Consider the following 21,130-nt stretch of genomic DNA (forward strand, 5'->3'; position numbering starts at 1 on the left):
CGGAGGCGGAGAGCGCTGAATACTTCCAAAGAAGGATTGAGAACTGAAGAGACCGTGAGTAAAAAGACTTAAATGTTTAATTGGACTGAAAGAATTGGAACGGGGTTGAGGTTTAAAGAACGGAAGCCAACCTCTCCCTAATGATTGAAGAAGGAAGCAGTTAAAGGATATACCCGATGCTAAGATAATTCTGGATTTGCTATGTTATGTATCTACAAGAACTGTATTGACCCCCTTTGGTGGCAGGGCTAAGGGGAGACTGTGTTATTTATTAAAATCCCTGCGATTTGGATAAGAGAGGAGAATCTCTTCCTACCGCTGGAATCAGCAGCCCTGACAGTTTCAGCAAGATCTGTGAATGGAGGGAGAGTTGAAGTGATGTTGACACACTGAATTGAAAGAACTACCCACGAAAATCCCCTTTGGATAAACAAATTGGAAATAAGCAACTGATTTTTTTTTGTACTCAATTTGTGGATACATTGTAACCAGTTCGGGGAAAATGGCGATGGAAGGAAGAAATGTAACCACGGAAGGGGGAGCACAAACTACGTTTGGATTTTTGATTTCCCATAGGGGACAAAGAAGATGGGAGGAGATTAACTTCATTGAATGGAACATTCAAATAAGAAAAGGGCAACAGGGAGGGAATGGAAAATCTGGGCATGTAAAATATTGCAGAAAGGGAGTGGGGTAAATGGAAGGATTTATGTTTAAAGGTTGGTTAAAATGGTGTTTGAAACTGGTTATGGACTCTGGAATTTGCTGAATCGAGAAGGGATGTGCTGTGAACAGGGGGGGAAGAGTTCAAATTAGAAAGAAAGATATAAAATGGAATAAGAAAATAAGATATAGAATCTATAAAATTATGAAAGTTCTTGCAGAAAAATTTAGGCAAGGGAGGGAAAGTAGATTAGTGAAGTGAAGTGGTTTTTTTTTTAGATTAGAAAGGAGATTATTAGTATAGCTGGTAAAAAAAAGTGAATTGGAAGGGATAGCTGGGTGCTCTAGCCCTCTCCTGTGGTCGTCTCCGTTCTGGGGTCCCTTGGTGGCAGGGGGGGACTGCCGGAGTGGGGGGGACAGGGGGAGGGGGGATCCAGCTGGAAAAGAACCATCCCCTGCTTGTCTTTCGTGCCCTGAAGGCTCTCAGTGGCAGGGAGAGTTCTGGGGTGCGGGGGGAAGGGGGGAATGGAAGGAGATATATAAATATAAAAGTTTATAGACAAGCTGAGTAAATGGCTAATTAGATAAGTATAAATTAAATGAGATTAAAATGGTTTGTAAAAAATGAGAACTGTAAAGGTGGATTTGGCAAATGAAAATCAAAAAAGGGGGAGGTTTGGGGAAGCCCAAGGGACAATGTTTAGGAAAATAGACAAGGTTTAAATTTTTGATGTTATTTGTTTTGTTTTTGTTTTTATTTTTTGGTGTGTGTTTTTTTTGATACATAAAGTTGGATCAATAGGTGGGTGGATACCTGCCTGACTCTCTCCTTGGTATCCTGGAGTTTCTCAGTGGCAGGGGGAGACTCTGGGGGGAGGAGGGAGGGGGGAGAAACCCAACTATAAAAGGAACCGTCTTCGGCTGCTCACTTCTCAGGGGATTCTCTTGTGGGAGGAGAGGGCTCTTGGGGGGAGGGCAGGAGGAGAAGGAAAAAATGATATGTATGTGTATGTTTTTTTTGTATTATGTAAAATCAATAAAATATATTATAAAAATGATGGGTTTACACTTCCTCTGAAGGAGCAGGTGTGTAGCTTGGGGGTCCTCCTGGATCCTTTGCTGTCACTCGAGGCTCAGGTGGCTTCAGTGGCCCGGAGTGCCTTCCATCAGCTTCGGCTGGTAGCCCAGCTATGCCCCTATCTGGACAGGGATAGCCTAACTACTGTTATCTATGGTCTGGAAACTTCAAGGTTAGATTACTGCAATGCATTATTTGTAGGGCTGCCTCTGAAGACGGTTTGGAAACTTCAGCTGGTGCAGAATTCAGCGGCCAGGTTGCTCACTGGAGCAAGACACGTTGAGCATATTACACTATTCCTACCAATTAGTTTCCATGCCCAATTCAAAGTGCTGGTTTTGACCTATAAAGCCTTAAATGGCTCAGACCACAGTACCTCAAGGACCGCCTCTTTCCATATGAACCTACCTGGACCCTGAGATCATATTCTGAGGCCCTCCTTTGTGTGCCTCCTCCTTGAGAGGTCTGGAGGGAGGCAACACAAGCAGTGGCTCCCCGTCTGTGGAATGCTTTTGATTATGTATTTTGTGGTTTATATTTTGATTTTATTCTGTGAACTGCCCTGAGACCTCTAAGTATAGGGCAGTATATAAATTTAAATAATAATAATAATAATAACCAAACATTTTTTTTATTTATACTCCACCTACCTAGCTGAGAAACACAGTCATAACACATAGCCTTAAATGGAAATTCTGGACTTTGAAGTCATTTTATTTTATTGTTTATTGTTCTGTACTGTATTGTGCTTATTAGTATTTTAATTCATGTGGAGTGCCTTAATTGAGTTGATACAGCAACTGAGAAATTTCATTGTTCTTGCAAGGGAACAAGGACAGTAAAGATTTATTCTGTTCTATTCTGTTCTGTTCTGTTCTATCATAGCCATATCTCTAGTTTATCCCAATGTTCTGGGTGTCCACCAGGCCATTCCAGCAAAAATGCATCTATACCATTCATGGTCCTTCGGCTAACACTAATGCAGAACTAATGTACATCACCTGAGTCTATACATATCATGTTTTTAAACTTGGCAGCTCAAAGGGTTAGCATGAAGTAAATATTTCTCTCTCTCTCTCTCTTTCTCTCTATAAGCATTCATCCCCTACAATGTTAAGGTGCTACAGAGGTCTATCTCTTTCCAGAATTAGGATCTGAAACTGCTTGACCAATGGGCATTAACAAGGTGTTATTCAAAAACTCTTCTTGTACCCTTTCGCTTAGCGTAAACTTACCCAGAATGCAGCTGAGCCTCCTCAGAACACAGAATACATTTCTCCCTCCCCTCCCCATTGTTCCAAAGCAGACAGTTGTGTGGTCCAACAAGTCTCTATGACATCACAGACTGTGACAGTGGAGTAGCTAAGGCCAATGGCAGCAAAAAGGTGTGACATAGCTTGACTTGCTTGCAAGACCAATGTAATTTCAGATAGATGACAGCAAGACTGAAATGAATTTAAACAGAGGGCTCTCATTGCAAAAATAAACAAGGTAAGCAAACTGAAGCAGAGTGGGAGAAAGATTCAGTGACAGTTGCGGCAGATCCGTAGTGGTACTTTAATTTTCAAACGTTATACTTCATGTGTCCCTTGAGTATATAAAAGTCACTACATTTGGGGGAGGGGGGCCTGGTTTTGCTCCAGAATTGATCAGAGCTTTAGTCATTGAGGGAATCATTATAGGATTGAGTTTTACAGTGGAGCCCCTGGGAGTCTTCTGAATTATATCAGTATGGCCATGAAAGATTCCCTCCCATGAGGATTCTAAGGCTCGCCATAACCTTATAAGATAAGGAGCTCTGCTGAAACAGGCGAAGTCCCTATCAGATCCAGCATCTCATTTCAACCCACCACCATCCAGGTCCCTCAGCCCAGACAATTCTGCCAGTGAGATAGGTGGATGCTAATGTGATCCCAGGCGGGGATGTCTAAAAGCTAGAAGAGAACTAACATTTTAGTCTCACCAAGACTCAATCAGGTGGTGGCAGAGAAGGCTGATTTTTTTAAAAAAAAACACACCATCTGCCAATCTTGTTGCTAAGGAGGTTAGATGAAATGAAGCAGGACACATGACCAACTTAAAATAATCCACCAGATGTTATTGGCCCAGAGATGGAAAGAAGATAAAAGTCCCAACCAGAGAAGAATGGCAGTTTAAGTTAATGGATTATGCCAAAATGGCAAAAATGACCGGAAGAATCAGAAATCGGGAAGACCAAAATATTAATAAAGAATGGGGGGGGGGGAATCATAATTTATCTTAAAAACAATTGTAAACTGTTAAAATTGTTAGTAGGATTGGAATCACTTGTAGTTTTGTGGTGAATTTTGGATATAATGATGTAAAAGATTTGGATTATTATAAAAGATGCAGGAGGAAATGATTAACAATAGGACCCACAAAGGGGAGGAGGGAAGTCCAGGAGATTCTATGGAATTTTGCCTTTATGTTATATGTTGGTTTCTTGTAATTCACGGCCAGCTGTTCTCTCTGGCAGTTTCCTGAAAACGCTCTCATCAGTCTTTTTAGGCCTACTTTTGTTTGGGATAGAAGAACCGTATCATCTGCATAGAATAGTATTGAGATGGGTTTTGTGGCCAATTTAGGGGCATGATATTCTGGAGATGTTAGACACTGGACAATATCATTGTCCAGTGACTCCTTTTGTGGTTGGTACAGATCCTGTAAGTTGTCCATTTGTAGAGCAGCACACTTTCAACACAGTATCTTTATATAAGCATTTGATCAAGTACAGTAGTCTTTTGTCTATACTTGAGGAGTTCAGCTTATCCCAGAGTCTTCCTCACGAAACTTGAGTCAAATGCAGCTTTCAAATTGATGAAAGCTGCGTAAAGCACACCATGTGGTTTCTTAGCATACTTGTTAATGAGATGTGCTAGAACAAAGCAATGATCTAGGGTGAATCTGCCTTGCCTAAATCTTGCTTGCTCTTCAGCGAGAATAGCCTCATCATCTATCCAGTTGGCTAGTTTGTTACAGAGGTGCTTTGCATATACCTGTAGTTTACTTGTTGTTTAGTCGTTTAGTCGTGTCTGACTCTTCGTGACCCCATGGACCAGAGCATGCCAGGCACTCCTGTCTTCCACTGCATACCTGCCAAGTTGCTGTCAGAAAAATAAGGGACCGGGCCGGAAATAGCAGACCGGAAGTAGCGCTGCCGCCATTTTGGAACTGGGCGGAGCATGCTCAGAAGTGACTTTTGATGCTGCTTTGCCCAGTTCCAAAATGGCCACCGTGCCAGAAGTCGCACTGCCGCCATTTTGGAACTGGGCAGAGCAGCATCAAAAGTCACTTCTGAGCATGCTCCGCCCAGTTCCAAAATGGCCGTCGCGCCAGAATAAACCGGGGAAAAACAAAAAAATCTGTTTTTTCAGCTAGGAACAGCTGGGAAAACAGGGATTTCCCAGGGAAAATGGGAGACTTGGCAGCTATGTTCCACTGCCTCCCGCAGTTTGGTCAAACTCATGTTTACTAGTTATAGGTAACAAACCGATTGGTCTGTAGCTAGCCGGATCAGATGTGAGGTCCTTTTTGAATATAGGGATGACTACCGCTGTGGCCCAAGTGTCAGGGAGTAGACCAGATGAATCAATAAGTGAGAATATTTCTTCAAGCAGGGGTGTCCACCAATTTCAGGAGTTCCAGAGGCAAGTGATTGCTGCCTGGTGCTTTGTTGTGTTTTAGCTGCATAATGAGGTTTTTGACCTCAGTTGTAGTTACTGGAGGCCAGACTGGTAAATTTTCTGGGGATACTGTTAAGTTTTTTCAAGAAACTATAGGGCCCATAGATGGCGCGTGGACAACCAGCTAACTGAACAGGTCAGTTTTCAAATATCTTGGCCTTATTTCCCAGTCTGCGGGGTCATGGGGAGCACACCAGAAATGTGCAAAAGAAAAAGCGTCTGTGAGAAGTCCCTTACGTGGACTTGCAATCAGACAAGGAGACACCGAAGTAAGGCTTACCACTTCCTCTTTATTGTAACGCGTTTGCAAAGGCGGGCTCCACGACCTGAGTGGCGAAGAGCCAAGAGCAATGTACAGACATAAGCTTTATATCCATCCCTACTGCTGCCGCCCCTCCTTTAGAGGCTTGGCTTACAATCTACCTGAGTAAGACACATTTCTATACATTAACCAATCTACGCTCGCTATTTTAAAGTTTAACCTTATTAGGAAGCAGGAGCTATACTTCCTTATCTCTACCCTAACTTAGCTGACATAGCACCCTCTATTTTAACTTAGCTGACAGGCATCCTGTCCTAGTATCCTGTCCTATTCTAACTTAGCTGACAGGCATCCTGTCCTAGCATCCTGTCCTATTCTACTGAGTTCGAGACACATCCTGTTTTATCACTCACTCTCACAATCCCTCCTCTTTTTGTATCTCGTCTCGAACTCACACAGTAGTTCGTGGCCTAGTCCACTTTCCTCATCTCCCTCTAGACCTCCTTCTGGTGCACCTGTTGGGAGGGGCTTATAAGCCTGCATTAACATCATTATGCGAGGGGGAACTGTCCTATCCATCATTCTTTCCATCATTGACTGTAAGCATTGTAGCAAGCAGGGCATACAAAAGCAGAAAAGGATTAAAGGGTTGCACTTCCCCGTCGAACAATCGGTGGATGCTGCTCCTCTAGTCAAATTTATCCCCTCAGGTCCCTTATAGGTGGGCTGTGTGTGGACTCCCTCCGTATACCAATAATGATAGGAGCCACCACCACCACCCCCACATTGCTGCCCTGGATGTGCTTGAACAGATATTTCCGTTCCTGCAGATAGGACTGTTCCCGTCCATGATTCCCACACCAAACTCCAGCTCTCCCGTTAGGTCCCTGGCCCTTATCTATGGCAGCACAGGCATCAAAGCAAACCACAACCTTGCCCTCTCCCCTCATTGTGTTATGCGCTATATATCCTTGTCGATTCTGGGCTATTTTGAACATGTTACTCCTCTCACTGGCTTTATTGGCGGTCCCGCCCTTGTATCCATATATATATATATATATACTGGAAGTTATGGGTCCCACAGCCAGGGGCTCATAACACTCTGTCTTATTCCCTTTTACTTTACACCTATGCATCTATAATACTGTGTCTTATTGTGCACACAAGGGTCCAACTGTTGAATACAGTCTGGGGCTACATTATAATACCTCAAGGTCTGTGTGACCTTACTGCCTGTTCGGGTTGCTTGAATGCATTCAGTGCACTGGGGTTCTGATTGAGCGGGGATGGTCGGAAGGAGCAGACAGAACAAAGCCAACATGCCTGGTGGTATTAGGACGCCCCTTCTCCTTCCACATATTCGATCCCTTTCATGCCAACAAAAATAAGTTATCATCCATGTCAACAATCCCATACATACCACCCCCATCCACCAATACCAATGATTCCAGGGTTCTTCCCACATCCTATTCCCTCTTACTCAGAAAGAATGGGGCCCTTTCGGGGGACAGATACTCCAATGCCTGCCGCACTGTTGGACTCTCTGCCAGCTCACACTGGACCTTTCCTCCTAATGCTATCTTACAATGTTGAAGGATGATGTCTTCTATGAAAACAATGTTACACTTTTCTGTACAATGCACACACAACACACACCCCTCACAATGTGCACAGCAACAGCATTCGAAAAAGCACACACAAGTACAGAACAAACACATTTGCTTTACAGTCTCAGTGTGTCCTGCTGGATCCTGGTTCCTGATTTTGTAAGAGTCACTCTTAGCGGGTTATCTGGACTGGCCGTTGCCGTCCAACTCTCCGGCGGGGCTTTCTTCACCCGGTGGTAGTGGGTCCATCCATGCTCTCTGGTCCGTACTGCTGACTCAGTGGTGAGTAGGACTTGGTATGGGCCCTCCCAACTCGGGGTGAGTTTCTCCGACCGCCACGCTTTTATCAGGACCAGGTCTCCAGGTTGGAAGCTGTGCTGTTGCTCCAAGAGTGGGGGTCTCTGTGCTAGTACGCCTTGCCTGTGAAAGGATAGCAGAGACTGGGACAGTGACTGCAAATATTTCCGGGTGAACTGATCCCTAAATTCAATCTGAGGGTTTCCTAGGGGAGCTAGATAGGGGTGGCCCATCATCATTTCAAATGGGGACAGTCCAGTGTCCTTCCGGGGAGCCACCCTCATTCTTAATAAGGCCAGGGGGAGATTCTTTGTCCAGGGCAACCCATTCTCTAGATACAGCTTGGTCAAGTGTTTCTTGATTTCTCCATTTGCCCGTTCCACTTTCCCACTACTCTCAGGATGCCAGGGGGTGTGAAAGTTCCACGTGATTCCCACCGCCCTCATCACCTCTTGCATTGCCAATTGGGTGAAATGGGTCCCCCTATCTGAGTCTATTGCTTCCGTTATCCCATAGCGAGGAAGAATGTGCTCCAGAATGGCTTTTCCAACCACTTGAGCCGTGGCCCTGCGGCTGGGAAAGGCCTCAACCCATCCTGTGAGATGATCCTTAAACACCAACAAATACTTTTGCCCTCCTCTTTCTGGCAACTCAGTAAAATCTACTTGTATCCTTTGGAATGGCCACACCGCTAACAGCCGCCCGCCCCTTTTTAGCTGCTGCACCACACTGCTGACCCATGTCAAGTCTATGGTCCTAAAACTTCATTTTGCTCCTTTCTCTTTCTCTTCAAGCTGACATAGCCTCTGTGCATGTACAGAGTTCATATTTCAGCAAATCTATTGTACCATTTAAAATGCTCTTGGCTAAATCATTATTTGAATAAAGGAAAGGAAAGGTGAGGAATAGATTTTAAAAATAGGGTTAGATTTCAAACAAAAAAAACAAAAACCTAGCAAAAAATTTCCAAAGCCAGTTTAAATCCATTTTCCTAGTTTGGAGTCCTAATATAATTTGCTACACTATTTCTTGTTTCTTGCACCAAACAGACATATACACCAGGCAAAGGAAATTGGGATTTATTTTGCCTCCTTTTTCTACAAGTTTTGGGGTACAGATTTCTATTCCAAAATTACACAAATGTGGATTATTATTATTTGTGTGCTCTATTTCTGGTCATTAACAGAAAATCATTCACTCCCTTATGTACAAGTGAAATGACCAGAATTCATATATTTAATAATTACAGCCATGGGCAGACTAAATTCTCTGCCTCCCTTATGCCAAAGCCTAATTATGAATTCGTGTGTGCCTAAACTTTGCAGCTCACAAAAATTGCTGACAACATGGTGAAAACTCTTTGGATACTCATCTCAATGCATGATATACCAACTCCACTTCTTTCTAAACACCATTTCTTAAATTCCATTCCAAACTCTGAAAACCAATGCTTGACCAGATTCAGCCCATTATACTACACCACCAGAATTTAAACTCACTTTTCCTTGCTTGCAGACACATTCTCTCTTTCTCCTTCTACCTACCTAGCACCTTCACTGCACATCCAACATACAATCCACCATTTAACTCCCCTACTCAGCAAGAGATTTGTAGGCTTGCAGACACGTTGCCTTCCACCTAGCCATAAACTAACAGAATTGGAAGGGACCTAAGGTCATCCAATCTGACCCTCTAAAACAATGGTTCCCAATCAGGGGTCCGGGGACCCCTGGGGGTCCACGGAGTACACCCAGGTGGTACACGGCCCCATCCCTTGGCTCCCCCCAACTAATTTTTTGTCATTTTTGCATGGTAATAGTACAAATTTTATGGTCTGTTATATCGCTGTGTGGTTTTTCAATAGATTGGCCAGAATCAGTTTTGAAATCTATCGCATCAAAAAAAAACAATTTTTTTTTTCTTTTGACCTGCCAATACATAGCAATGTTTCACTCCTCAGGCTGAGGGAAAACAGGGCAGCCAATTGCGAAACCCTGCCTTCCCCTCACACTGACAGATCATCCTCACTTCAAGGCACCATGGCACTACCTTCCCTTCTCACTGAGGCAAAGCAGCCTTTCTTAATCAGCAAGAAAGCAGCAGCAGCCACAGTGGGCATGCATCTTCACTGGCTGCCACCGCCCGCTGCCCTGCTGATGGTGGCTTGAAGTACCGGTACCCCCTCATCCCCTTCCACTCAAACCATGCGGTGGAAGTGACTCTGCTTTCCTCCCCCCCTCATCCGACCTCTGTGGCTGCTCCTTCCCTCAACCCCACTAGGCCTGGCTGATACATTGCCCAGGACCAGCATGAGGGACAGACTGCAACTACGGCTTCACTCAGCGGTGTATCATGGGTGAAACTGCTGCCTCCCGAGTCCCTCTGCACGCAAGCCGGTGTGGGATTGCGGCTGCTCAGCTGGGGAAATGCAAGCTCTGTCCCAGTTCTCCATTGAGAGGCATGCAGTTGCATTCCCCTCAAGTGGGAAGTTTAACCCCCACCTTGCCTCCAGCATGAGCCAGAGGGGGGGGTGAGGTCTCTGTTAGACTTCCCCCCACCCTCTACCACCGCCTGGTCCATATTTGGGGGGAGCACACATCATGGTTTATCAGGATATCATGATGCTAAGCTGCTGATATACCATGATGTTGAAAACCAGCTATCACCCAGCCCTAGTCTGTTTTTTTTTTTTTAGTATCCCTAAAATCCATTGCTTATTAGGAGCTACCCCACATTTTGTTCAAAAACTTGCTTTGCAGAGGTAACTACCATAGAGTTATCAAAAATTTCAAAAGTAGGGGGTCCTCAGTAATTAGCTAATTGGGAACCACTGCTCTAAAATACAGGGTTCACAGCAAGATTTGTGCTACCAGAGAGACACATACATTTAAATACAGACATAAAACTGGGAAAGGAATCCCAGGCTATGCCCTATCATGCAAGCACACAAGTGTACTAGAAAAAAAAGAAGGGGAAGATAAAAATACCAATATTTATATAGAAGCCTTTAACAACCCTTAAGATAAACAGTTCAAGACAGAAGTTACTTCCTTAAACTAAAAAGTCTAAGGAATGCTTATAACACATAAGATACCCAAGTTGGGTGAATTTTCTAGAGAAGAATCATCCTCATTTGCATGGTACGCCTAACGCAAAGGATAGGAGTAACTAAGGGTTAAATAAGCACATACAGAAACTGAGAAGGGGTGAGTACTTTTCACACCAAATGGAGTTCCTAGCAATACTTTCCCCCCTCCCTTTCAGCTTTCCCATGAAAGGAAGCTTACTTGGGAGTAAGTTTACTTATTAGTAAATCCTGGCTGCTCTCACAGAAACTGTAGGAGCCCTTCTGCCCAACTGAACCAAAGCTAAAACTGAACTCAGGTAGACAATTGCTGGCTATGGAGCCTCTACCTTTAATAATATTTTCCTAGAAGGCACGCCGTATTAAAAACATTAGGCTAAATTCACAGCACATTTCAAAGTAGAATAGAACATGACAGTAAATTAGCTCTCTCATAAACTCAATTCCAACTAAACATTCCCCATAAGCTCCAAATCTATTTCCTCTTTAATTGCAAGGGGGGCAATCCCCCTCTCAGAACACAATTTAACACGTACAGGAATTCTTTCCTTTCCTTTCTACCACTTAGAGGAAAACTCTATTTTGGAGCCCTTCTTTTGACAAAACATTTGCACACCTCATTCTTACATTTCCATGTTTAAGATTGATCAGGTCCAACATGGCTTCTTTAAACTAAAATTTTTTAGAGCAAGCTTGCAATTATAACTATTTATGAATATTTATGGATATGCCAAATTTAAACAAATCCCTTGAACATTTTCAGTCTTGAGTACAGCTCTTATTTACTTCAAGAAAAACAGAGATCTCTAACATACAGACTCTCAGGCTGGATTTTTCTCTAATTATTTATGGGTTTCTGTCTGGCCTTTTGACAGAGACACAAAGAATAGACTCACATATACTTAACAAACACACATAACAGACAACATGTAACATATAACCATATATATATATTTTCTTCATTTTAAGTATTCACTGCACTCACACACTCGCACCTGGGTTTCGTGGCCTGGGTGGTCGCCCACGCGCAGGAAACGCACTACTGCCCAGTCCGGTCTCTGCCAAGGCAGAGACCCACACTCAGTTTTGGGTTTCCTCTACGGTCCCCCACTCTTTCACACTCCATGCATATAGGCGCCTCACACAAACAGCCTCCCAACCTAACCTGGTTCCCTTTTACCTTCCCATTTTTATTTTATTTTATTTTATTATTTTATTTTATTTTTACCTTACGCGTTTTACCTTTACCCTATGGAAGGATGGTTCGGTCACATCTTACCTCTACTGCGTGCCTACTAGACCACTTCCACGAGGCTGATCAGGCCTCTTGCCCCTACCTCTGCTGCGGGGTCCCTTACTCACCCGTCCTGCGGGGTTGAGACAGTCTCTTTCCTTCAGCCGGCTCCATTCCTTGTCACTCCGCTCATCCGCGAAAACAGGCCAACACCTTATTTCCTTAACTACAAAAACACATGTACTCCAAATGCAATACACCCTTCTCCCTTATCTTTCCCTTCTCAGGAAATCACACAATACTCACCCCTTTCAGTCCAGTGCCTCCTTCTCGGTGACTGGTGAACTGGCAGGCGTCCCTGCAGGGCAAAGCAGTCCCTGACTGCAACGGTCCCTGACCGCTTCCTTTCTCTTATTTCCCTTAGACACACTTAAATCGGTTCTCCGTCGTTCAGCCCTCGGGATCTGTCACCACGGGGTCCGGACAGTGGGTCTCTCCGAAAAGAACGGAGTGCCGGCCGACCCTCTTCCGAGATTCCCCGCCGCGCAGACCGTCGAGGGCCCCACGTTGGGCGCCAAAATTGTGAGAAGTCCCTTACGTGGACTTGCAATCAGACAAGGAGACACCGAAGTAAGGCTTACCACTTCCTCTTTATTGTAACGCGTTTGCAAAGGCGGGCTCCACGACCTGAGTGGCGAAGAGCCAAGAGCAATGTACAGGCATAAGCTTTATATCCATCCCTACTGCTGCCGCCCCTCCTTTAGAGGCTTGGCTTACAATCTACCTGAGTAAGACACATTTCTATACATTAACCAATCTACGCTCGCTATTTTAAAGTTTAACCTTATTAGGAAGCAGGAGCTATACTTCCTTATCTCTACCCTAACTTAGCTGACATAGCACCCTCTATTTTAACTTAGCTGACAGGCATCCTGTCCTAGTATCCTGTCCTATTCTAACTTAGCTGACAGGCATCCTGTCCTAGCATCCTGTCCTATTCTACTGAGTTCGAGACACATCCTGTTTTATCATTCACTCTCACACGTCCCAAAGCGCTTTTTCTACACAAAAGGTGGTAAACATATACCATCAGCCCTGGAAGTGTACCAAGCTAAACCACTAGCAAAGTTATTATATGGGGCTCAGATTTGGACAGGCACTCACTTTGGATCTACGGAAGCTGTCCAATCAAAGTTTTCTTAAGGCAAATTTTCTCTGTAGCACCCTGTGCCCCAAACGCATCATTGTGCCTTGAGGTTAATCTTCTCTTGGTAGAATTATGGATCTGGCGTAGGACATTGAACTATTGGCTTGGCCTAAACTCAAATCCCCCTGGTCTAATATCCCTAGTGCTGCAAGATTGTCACAAGAGCACCTGGGCTAAAATTGTCTATCAAAAACTTCACTCTTGTGACAGGTAGGTAGCCGTGTTGGTCTGAGTCGAAGCAAAAATTAAAAAAAATCCTTCAGTAGCACCTTAAAGACCAACTAAGTTTTTATTTTGGTATGAGCTTTCGTGTGCATGCACACTTCTTCAGATACACTTGAAACAGAAGCGTCAGACCCTTATGTATATACAGAGGGTGGGGTGGGTGGGGGGGAATGTGTGATGGGCTGATGGGAGTGGTAAACCTGTAGATGGCTGTTAACGACTGCTGATGGCTGCAATTGGTTTATCACCACAACAGCTACTCACTTTGGGTTTTAGTAAAGCAAACAGTCTAATTTGTCAGCGTCTAAAATAAATGATATCGAGCGTCAGAACAACTTGGCCACAATAAGGAAATTCTTCCCATGGTATGACAATTTTCCACCTAGCCATTTCGACTCTCTGGCACCCGATCTGCATAACCTAACAATTCTAAAATATAGACGCGCTTTTACTATCGCAAGATTGAATGTATTGCCCTGGGCTGTACTTGAGGGACGATTCCAACAGATTCCACACGAAAGACGCTTATCTCCCTGTGGAGATGGCAGTAACGAATCGGCACATTCCCTTCTCAGTTGCACTCTTTATAAAGACTTGAGGAATGAGGTTATCGCCCCTCTTTTATTGTCCATTCCGGGTCGCCCATCCACTGCCACAATGTCCCTTCTCTTCGCAGATCAAGATGAGCAGATGACAGCAAAGGTTGCAAGGTTTTTAGCTGGGGCAATTAGAATAAGATCCACTATTTGACTACTGACTCAAAACCCTAAAATGCATTTTATATAATTGACTTTTTATTTCTATTCTTTGTATATCGTATAGTTGTTTTATTGCTATGGCCGATGGCTGACGCAAATAAAGATTCAATCATTCATGTTGTAGGTTGGATATGTGATTGTAAAAATGTAATTTGAAAAACCAAATAAATAATTTAAAAAATAAAATAATAAAATATCCACCAGCAGTAAAGAAGAATTGACAACAAAGTGAGTTTATACTGGAAATACTTTGCTATAAAGCAGGCTTCCTCACCCTCAGCCCTCCAGCTGTTTTTGGCCTACAACTCCCATGATCCCTAGCTAGCAGGACCAGTGGTCAGGGATGATGGGAATTGTAGTCTCAAAACATCTGGAGGGCCAAGGTTGAGGAAACCTGCTATAAAGATTAAGGTTATAACCAGGTACCTTATAACGTTAAGACCCTTAATAATAATGCTTAAAGCCAAATATTCTGAAAACCCATAAGGCGCTGCACTGGTGATAATTTGCTGGCATCCTCTCAATGCTTCTGGCAATATATTTGGGGGAAATGTATTGCCTACAAGGGGGTAGTTGTGCAGGGTTTGATGAGCCATGCTGATGAGTAAATTGACCATTTATGAACATTTATGCAAAGAGATAAACCAAATATAAGTCTCCCTGCTTGAACAACAGTGATCCTTTTTATCTTATCTCATTTTGGAATGCTACTGGACCTAGGGAGAGTGTCTGATGAGAAGAATGATCAAAAGTGCAGTAGTTTTGTTAATGAGGTGTTATTCTCATGGAATAAAACTATTTTGGCAGTAGTTTGGCAGCAGTAAAATGTTAATTTAAAAACAATAAAAGAAAGGAGCGGCCCCTCTCACCCCAAAGGAGGTCCAGACATCTGGTACATCAAATATCAGCTAGCAGAATGATGAACACCCAGCTTACCAACGACAAGCTAGCAATTCCCCTATTGTGTCTCTCACCTTTCCATTTTATTAAAAGGAAATCTGCAAAGCTCTAAAATGAAGCAACCACGTGAACCAATGGAATGTAAACAACAAGAAAAATTAACTGCCTTAGTTCATAGTGTGGACATGGGTGGCACTGTAGTCTAAACCACTGAGCCTAGGGCTTGCCGATCAGAAGGTCGGCGGCTCGAATCCCCGTGACGGAGTGAGCTCATGTTTCTCTGTCCCAGCTCCTGCCAACCTAGCAGTTCAAAAGCACATCAAAGTGCAAGTAGATAAATAGGTACCGCTCCGGCGGGAAGGTAAAAGGCGTTTCCGTGCACTGCTCTGGTTCGCCAGAAGCGGCCTTGTCATGCTGGCCGCATGACCCGGAAGCTGTCTGTGGACAAACGCTGGCTCCCTTGGCCTATAGAGCAAGATGAGCGCCGCAACCCCAGAGTTGTCAGGGGTGCCTCTACCTTTACTTTAGTTCCTAGTAATCCATACAGGCCAGAAACATGTCGGATCTAGACATCAAAAAAAAACAGCAGGAAGGAAAGGAGGAAGGCAAATATTCTAGGCAGGAAATTCTGCAATGTTGGTAGTACCACAGTTTTAAAAGGGCATATCCTGCTTGGCCAGCCACTGTATTTCAGAAAGAGTGAGCAAGGCCTGTGAGGATTACTTTAATTTGCAAGTAGGCTCATATGATAGTGGGTGGTCCTTCAACATACCCTTCAACATTTCTCCAATGAAAATAGGGATGTCCTATTCCATGATAGTAATTGTACTATTTATACCCCGCCCATCTGACTGGGTTGCCCCAGACACTCTGGACAGCTTCCAACATATATAAAAACAGGGTGGGGAGAAACTTCCCTATACAAGGCTGCCTTCAAGTGGCTTCAGAGGCAGAGCAAGGGGGGTGCGCTGTGCTCCGGGTGCCATCCTGATGGGGGTGCCATCCCCCCCATGATTTCCAAGCCTACAGTGAGCTGGGGAAAGGGGGGAGCTGCAAAGCGGCATGCAAGGCAAGCCTACCCGCTGGATGCTGGCTGCGCGCGGCTTTGCAGCTCCAGCTCTTTCAGAGCTACAGCTGCGAGCAGAGGATCCCACCACCATCCATACGCATGTGCTGCCAGGTGGTTTGCCCCATCCCCCGACACCAGGTGCCGGTTAGCCTTCCTTCGCCCCTGGGTGGCTTGGGAGTCACATATCTCCATACCCTCCACCATTTCTCCAATGAAAATAGGGACATCCTAAGGAAAAGACTATGAAGGACCATAAAGAAGGCTAAACAAAATAAAAAAAATCCTTCCAGCAGCACCTTAAAGACCAACTGATGCTGGTCTTTAAGGTGCTGCTGGAAGGAATTTTGTTTATTTTGTTTCGACTACGTCAGACCAACACTGCTACCTACCTGTAACATAAAGAAGGCTGATTGCCAAAGAATTGATGCTTTTGAATGATAGTGCTGGAGGATACTCTTGAGAGTCCCATGGACTGCAAGAAGATCAAACCTATCCATTCTGAAGGAAATCAGCCCTGAGTGCTCACTGGAAGGACAGATTGTGAAGCTGAGGCTCCAATACTTTGGCCACCTCATGAGAAGAGAAGACTCCCTGGAAAAGACCCTGATGTTGGGAAAGATTGAGGGCACTAGGAGAACGGGACGACTGAGGATGAGATGGCTGGACAGTGTTCTCGAAGCTACCAACGTGAGTCTGACCAAACGGCGGGAGGCAGTGGAAGACAGGAGTGCTCTGGTCCATGGGGTCACGAAGAGTTGGAAATGACTAAACGACTAAACAACAACAAAGGGAAAGCAGGAGATTCTAGGATCAAATCAGAAAGCGGGGTGGCTTCTGTAAATCTGGGACTGTCCCTGGAAAATAGGAGCATTTGCAGGGTCTGCTTTAACAGTATGAGCAACCATGACCATAGAGCCTTGCTTGGACTTGGAAGCCAAGCAAGAGCCAGGGTAGTTCTTGTAAAATTGGTGCAATATGTTCCTGCAGCCAAATCTGGTCAGCTGCTTGGTGGGATGTATTCTGTACCAACTGAAACCCCGAAATGCTTTTCATGTTATAGGAATCCAGTCTGGATGTGATGAAGGCATAAATTACTGTGGTATGCACATCAACAATGCAATGTAGGCATGGTTTTAGAATAGTTCAATGCAGAGGAGATTGTAGCATCTTATGACTCCAACTTCCATTGGTTCTTTAGTTAGCAAGTTATGCAATGGAACTGTAAACACTACTTTGTAATGCAGAGTGGTCTTCTTCAGCTTTAAATTGCTGTGTCACATCTAAAATACCAACTGCGACATGAATCCAATCAAGCAAAACTGGGACAGAGCAAAGATGAAAAACAAATGCAACACATATGGCTTTATTTTCCCAATGAATCATGTTCAATTTAAGCCATAATGATTTGTCTAAAAGCCCATTTAACTTCAATTTAGTTTTCTGCAGCTGAACAGATGGGGGAAATCCACCGAGCTGCACTGTTCCACATAAATAATACAGTCAATTGTATTTTTAGATGCGCAGATGCCCACCCCATCCTTCTCCAAAAGGAAGTTTTCCTTTTTTTAAACGAACACTGCAATCTTGAAGATGCTTCCTTGGGAACAAGCCTCTCTGAACTGAACGAGAATTCTTAGTAAAAATGCATAGGATTGGGCTGCATAGAACTTAATTGTCTGCTTGTGATGTCAATTATTTGGAAAGAAGTCCCATTGATTTCAGTGGAACTTATTTCCAAGTAAGAGTGGATGGGATGTGGAGACACTTGCCTGACTTCACAGCATGTGAATCGCTACCACTTAATAAGAGGGGAAGGGGTGAGGCAGCAGGGAGGGGTGGTGGGGGGCAAACATACCATTGGTTTTAAATAGGCTTTCTTGCTGGTCCATTTGCATCATGCCACCCACACAGCCACCTCACCTTCTGGTAGGTAGCAGCAACTCACTTGCCGGGAGGTTAGGTAAACACCTACACCACACTGCGCCAATCGCTGCCATTTCTAAGTCTGCTTGTGAATGCAGCCGGGCAGCCCGATTTCAATGAAACTTACTTTCAAATAAGCATGCATTGCACCAAAGTGTAAAGTTACAATTATGTGAACATGTCAGATCATTGATTTCAATATAGGCTCATTTAACTCTACATAGGATAGGGCTGCAAACTAGCATCCAATATCAATAAAAAAATAAAAAGTTGTCCAGTAGCACCTTAGAGACCGACTACCATAAGTTTGTTCTGGGTATAAGCTTCCGTGTGCATTCCTGTCGTCAACAGGTTTACCATACCCATTGAATCAACCACCCATCTCCTACTACCCTCCTGAGAAAAACTCCACCCCACCCTCCCACTATATATAAGGGTCTGGTGACTTCTTTTTCAGTGTACAGTGGTACCTCGGGTTACAGACGCTTCAGGTTACAGATGCTTCAGGTTACAGACTCCGCTAAGAACCTTGCTTCAGGATGAGAACAGAAATCGCACGGCGGCGGCGGGAGCCCTGAAATATACTCGGAGTCGAGAGTGAATTTCATGCTCTTTATTCAGCTCATAGTCATCAAGGAGGAGAAGAGAAGACGAATGGCTCTTTTCCCAAAACCATCTGCTTATATACATTATTTACACAATGGGCCTTGCGTGATTGGCTACTTCAGGGCTACACCTGTGGGCCAATTATATTGTGGATTGACTTCTGCCTGCAGCCTGATTGGCTGCTCCTACAGGCCAATCAGGTAGCAGATTCACTTCTGCCAGCCGCCTGATTGGCTGCTCCAGCAGGCCAATCAGGTTGCGGATTCACTTCCACCTGGAGTTGGATTGGGTAGCTCCCGCTGATTCTGAATCCTATTGTTCTAGGATTCAGCTCAGTACATAACACCCCTCCCCTCTAAGTTCCAGTCCTGCCCGGGAAGTTGCATTCGTAGTCCCCAAGGTCTGCTGGCCGCCTCCGTGTGCGTTGTGGCCTGGGGTGTTCCTTGGTCAGGGGTTCTGGTTCTGGCTCGTGTTCCGAGGCTGCTGGCTGTGCCGGGGCTGTCTGGTCTGGCGCCACTGAACCACTAGGTTGTAGCTCTGGTTCCGGTGTCCTTCCAGCCTCGGGGCGCCCCTCTGTGCCTACTGCTTCTGCTTCCCCTGCCCACCCCTCTCGCTCTACAGGCCTCACTGCCCTGCTGTCCCCTTGGGACCCCTCTGTCCCGCTCTCCTCCCGGGTTCCTCCTGGGAATCGTCGCCGTAGCTGGTCGCAGTGGCGGCGCCAACATTGCCCCCCTTCCGTTAGTACCTCGTACGACACGGGACCGGTCACCTTGGTGACTGTGGCGGGTACCCATGCTGGGCCTGCCCCAAAATTCTTTGCATACACTGGGTCCTGGGCCACAAATGTCCGGGGGTTCCTGCCTTTCCCCACCACTACCTCATCCTGAGCTCTGTCGGGGTGAAGTCGGTCCAGTCTAGTTGCAAGGCGCCGGCCCATTAGTAATTCAGCTGGGCTCCGGCCCGTCGTTGTGCTTGGGGTGCTGTGCTGTGCTAGAAGAAATGCGGCAAGGCGGTATTCCCAGTCCCCTTGTGTCATGCGGCGGAGGCTGTCCTTGGTGGTCCGCACCATGCGCTCCGCTTGGCCATTGGTGGCAGGGTGGAATGGTGCTGAGCGGATGTGGCGGATGGCGTTCTGCGCTGTGAAGGTCTGGAACTCCTCTGACGTGAATGCGGTTCCATTGTCCGAGACGAGGGTGTCAGGGAGCCCGTGGGTCGCAAACAGCTTACGTAGTACCCGGATGGCTGCCGCCGTAGAAGTGGATGGTACCAGTGCGACCTCCAGCCATTTGGTGTAGGAATCCACCACTATGAAGAATGTTTTTCCCTGGAAGGGGCCAGCGAAGTCCACGTGCAAGCGTGACCATGGATGTCGGGCGGACTCCCAGGGCTGGACTGGGGCCCTTGGGGGATCCGGGCGGGATTCTTGGCAGGTCTGGCAGTGTTGGACCCAGGCCTCTATCTCTCTGTCAATCCCCGGCCACCACACATAACTCCTGGCAAGGGCCTTCATCCTCACTACCCCTGGGTGTGTCTCGTGTAGGGCTGTGAGGACCCTTTTGCGGAGGGGCTGGGGAACAACAACCCTGCTTCCCCATAACAGGCACCCCTTGTGGGCCGACAGTTCATGTTTGCGGTTTGTGTAGCCAGCGAATTCTGGCCCGGGGCTGCTGCTGGGCCATCCTCGCCACACCCAGTCCAGGACCCGGGAGATGACCCTATCTTTTGTGGAATGGTGCGCAACTTCTTGTGCCTGAATGGGTCGGTCGGGAAGCAGCTCCAGGGTCATAACCTCTTGTGCAGGCGCTGGGTCGGGGCCTGTTTCTGGTAGTGGTAGCCTGCTGAGGGCGTCTGCGTGGCCCATCGCCTTCCCAGGGCGGTGGATTAGTGCATACTGGTAGCCGGCAAGGAAAATTGACCACCTGAGGACACGTGGAGACAACACTTGGGGGGTCTGCTTCTCAGGGGCAAACAGGCCAAGCAACGGCTTGTGGTCAGTCACTATGGTAAAGGGCCGCCCGTACAAGAAATCATGGAATTTTTTTACGCCCTTCACGATTGCCAGACCCTCCTTGTCAATCTGTGAGTAGTTTCGTTCGGCTGCAGCAAGCGTCTGGGAGAAGTATGCCACCGGCACCTCTCTTCCATCCGGGAGTTGGTGTCCCAGGACAGCGCCGATGCCATAGGGAGAGGCGTCGCATGCCAGCACCACTGGCAGCCTCTCGTCGAAGTGTGCTAAGACCGAGTTCGAGACGAGCAAGTCCTTGACTGCTTGGAATGCGGCCCTTTGTCGCTGGCCCCACACCCAAGGGGCCCTTTTATCTAGGAGTCTGTGTAGGGGCTCCGCTACCGCTGCCTTATGGGGAAGGAAGGCATGGTAAAAGTTCAATAGTCCCAAGAATGACTGAAGTTCGGGCTTGCTCTTGGGCGCTGGGGCCTCACAAATGGCCCGTACCTTGTCACCGGTTGGATGGACCCCTTCTGCGTCCACCTTAAATCCCAGAAAGTCCACCTG

At 45.9% G+C, this 21,130-nt stretch overlaps 1 protein-coding gene across 1 annotated transcript; it reads right to left on the reverse strand.

Moving 5' to 3' along the window:
- Window positions 1–18,610: 18,610 nt before the first annotated feature.
- On the reverse strand, window positions 18,611–20,864 carry LOC132592843 (uncharacterized protein K02A2.6-like). The gene has a single exon (XM_060280572.1). It carries the CDS (start codon window positions 20,477–20,479, stop codon window positions 18,974–18,976), a length of 1,506 nt encoding a protein of 501 aa, XP_060136555.1. The 5' UTR covers window positions 20,480–20,864; the 3' UTR covers window positions 18,611–18,973.
- Window positions 20,865–21,130: the final 266 nt, after the last annotated feature.

Source organism: Zootoca vivipara, chromosome 12, assembly GCF_963506605.1.
Source record: "Zootoca vivipara chromosome 12, rZooViv1.1, whole genome shotgun sequence".
NCBI lineage: Eukaryota > Metazoa > Chordata > Lepidosauria > Squamata > Lacertidae > Zootoca > Zootoca vivipara.

Excerpts from the sequence above, each read along its gene's own strand:
- LOC132592843 (XM_060280572.1), bottom strand. The coding sequence starts at position 20,479 with ATGGGCCACGCAGACGCCCTCAGCAGGCTACCACTACCAGAAACAGGC.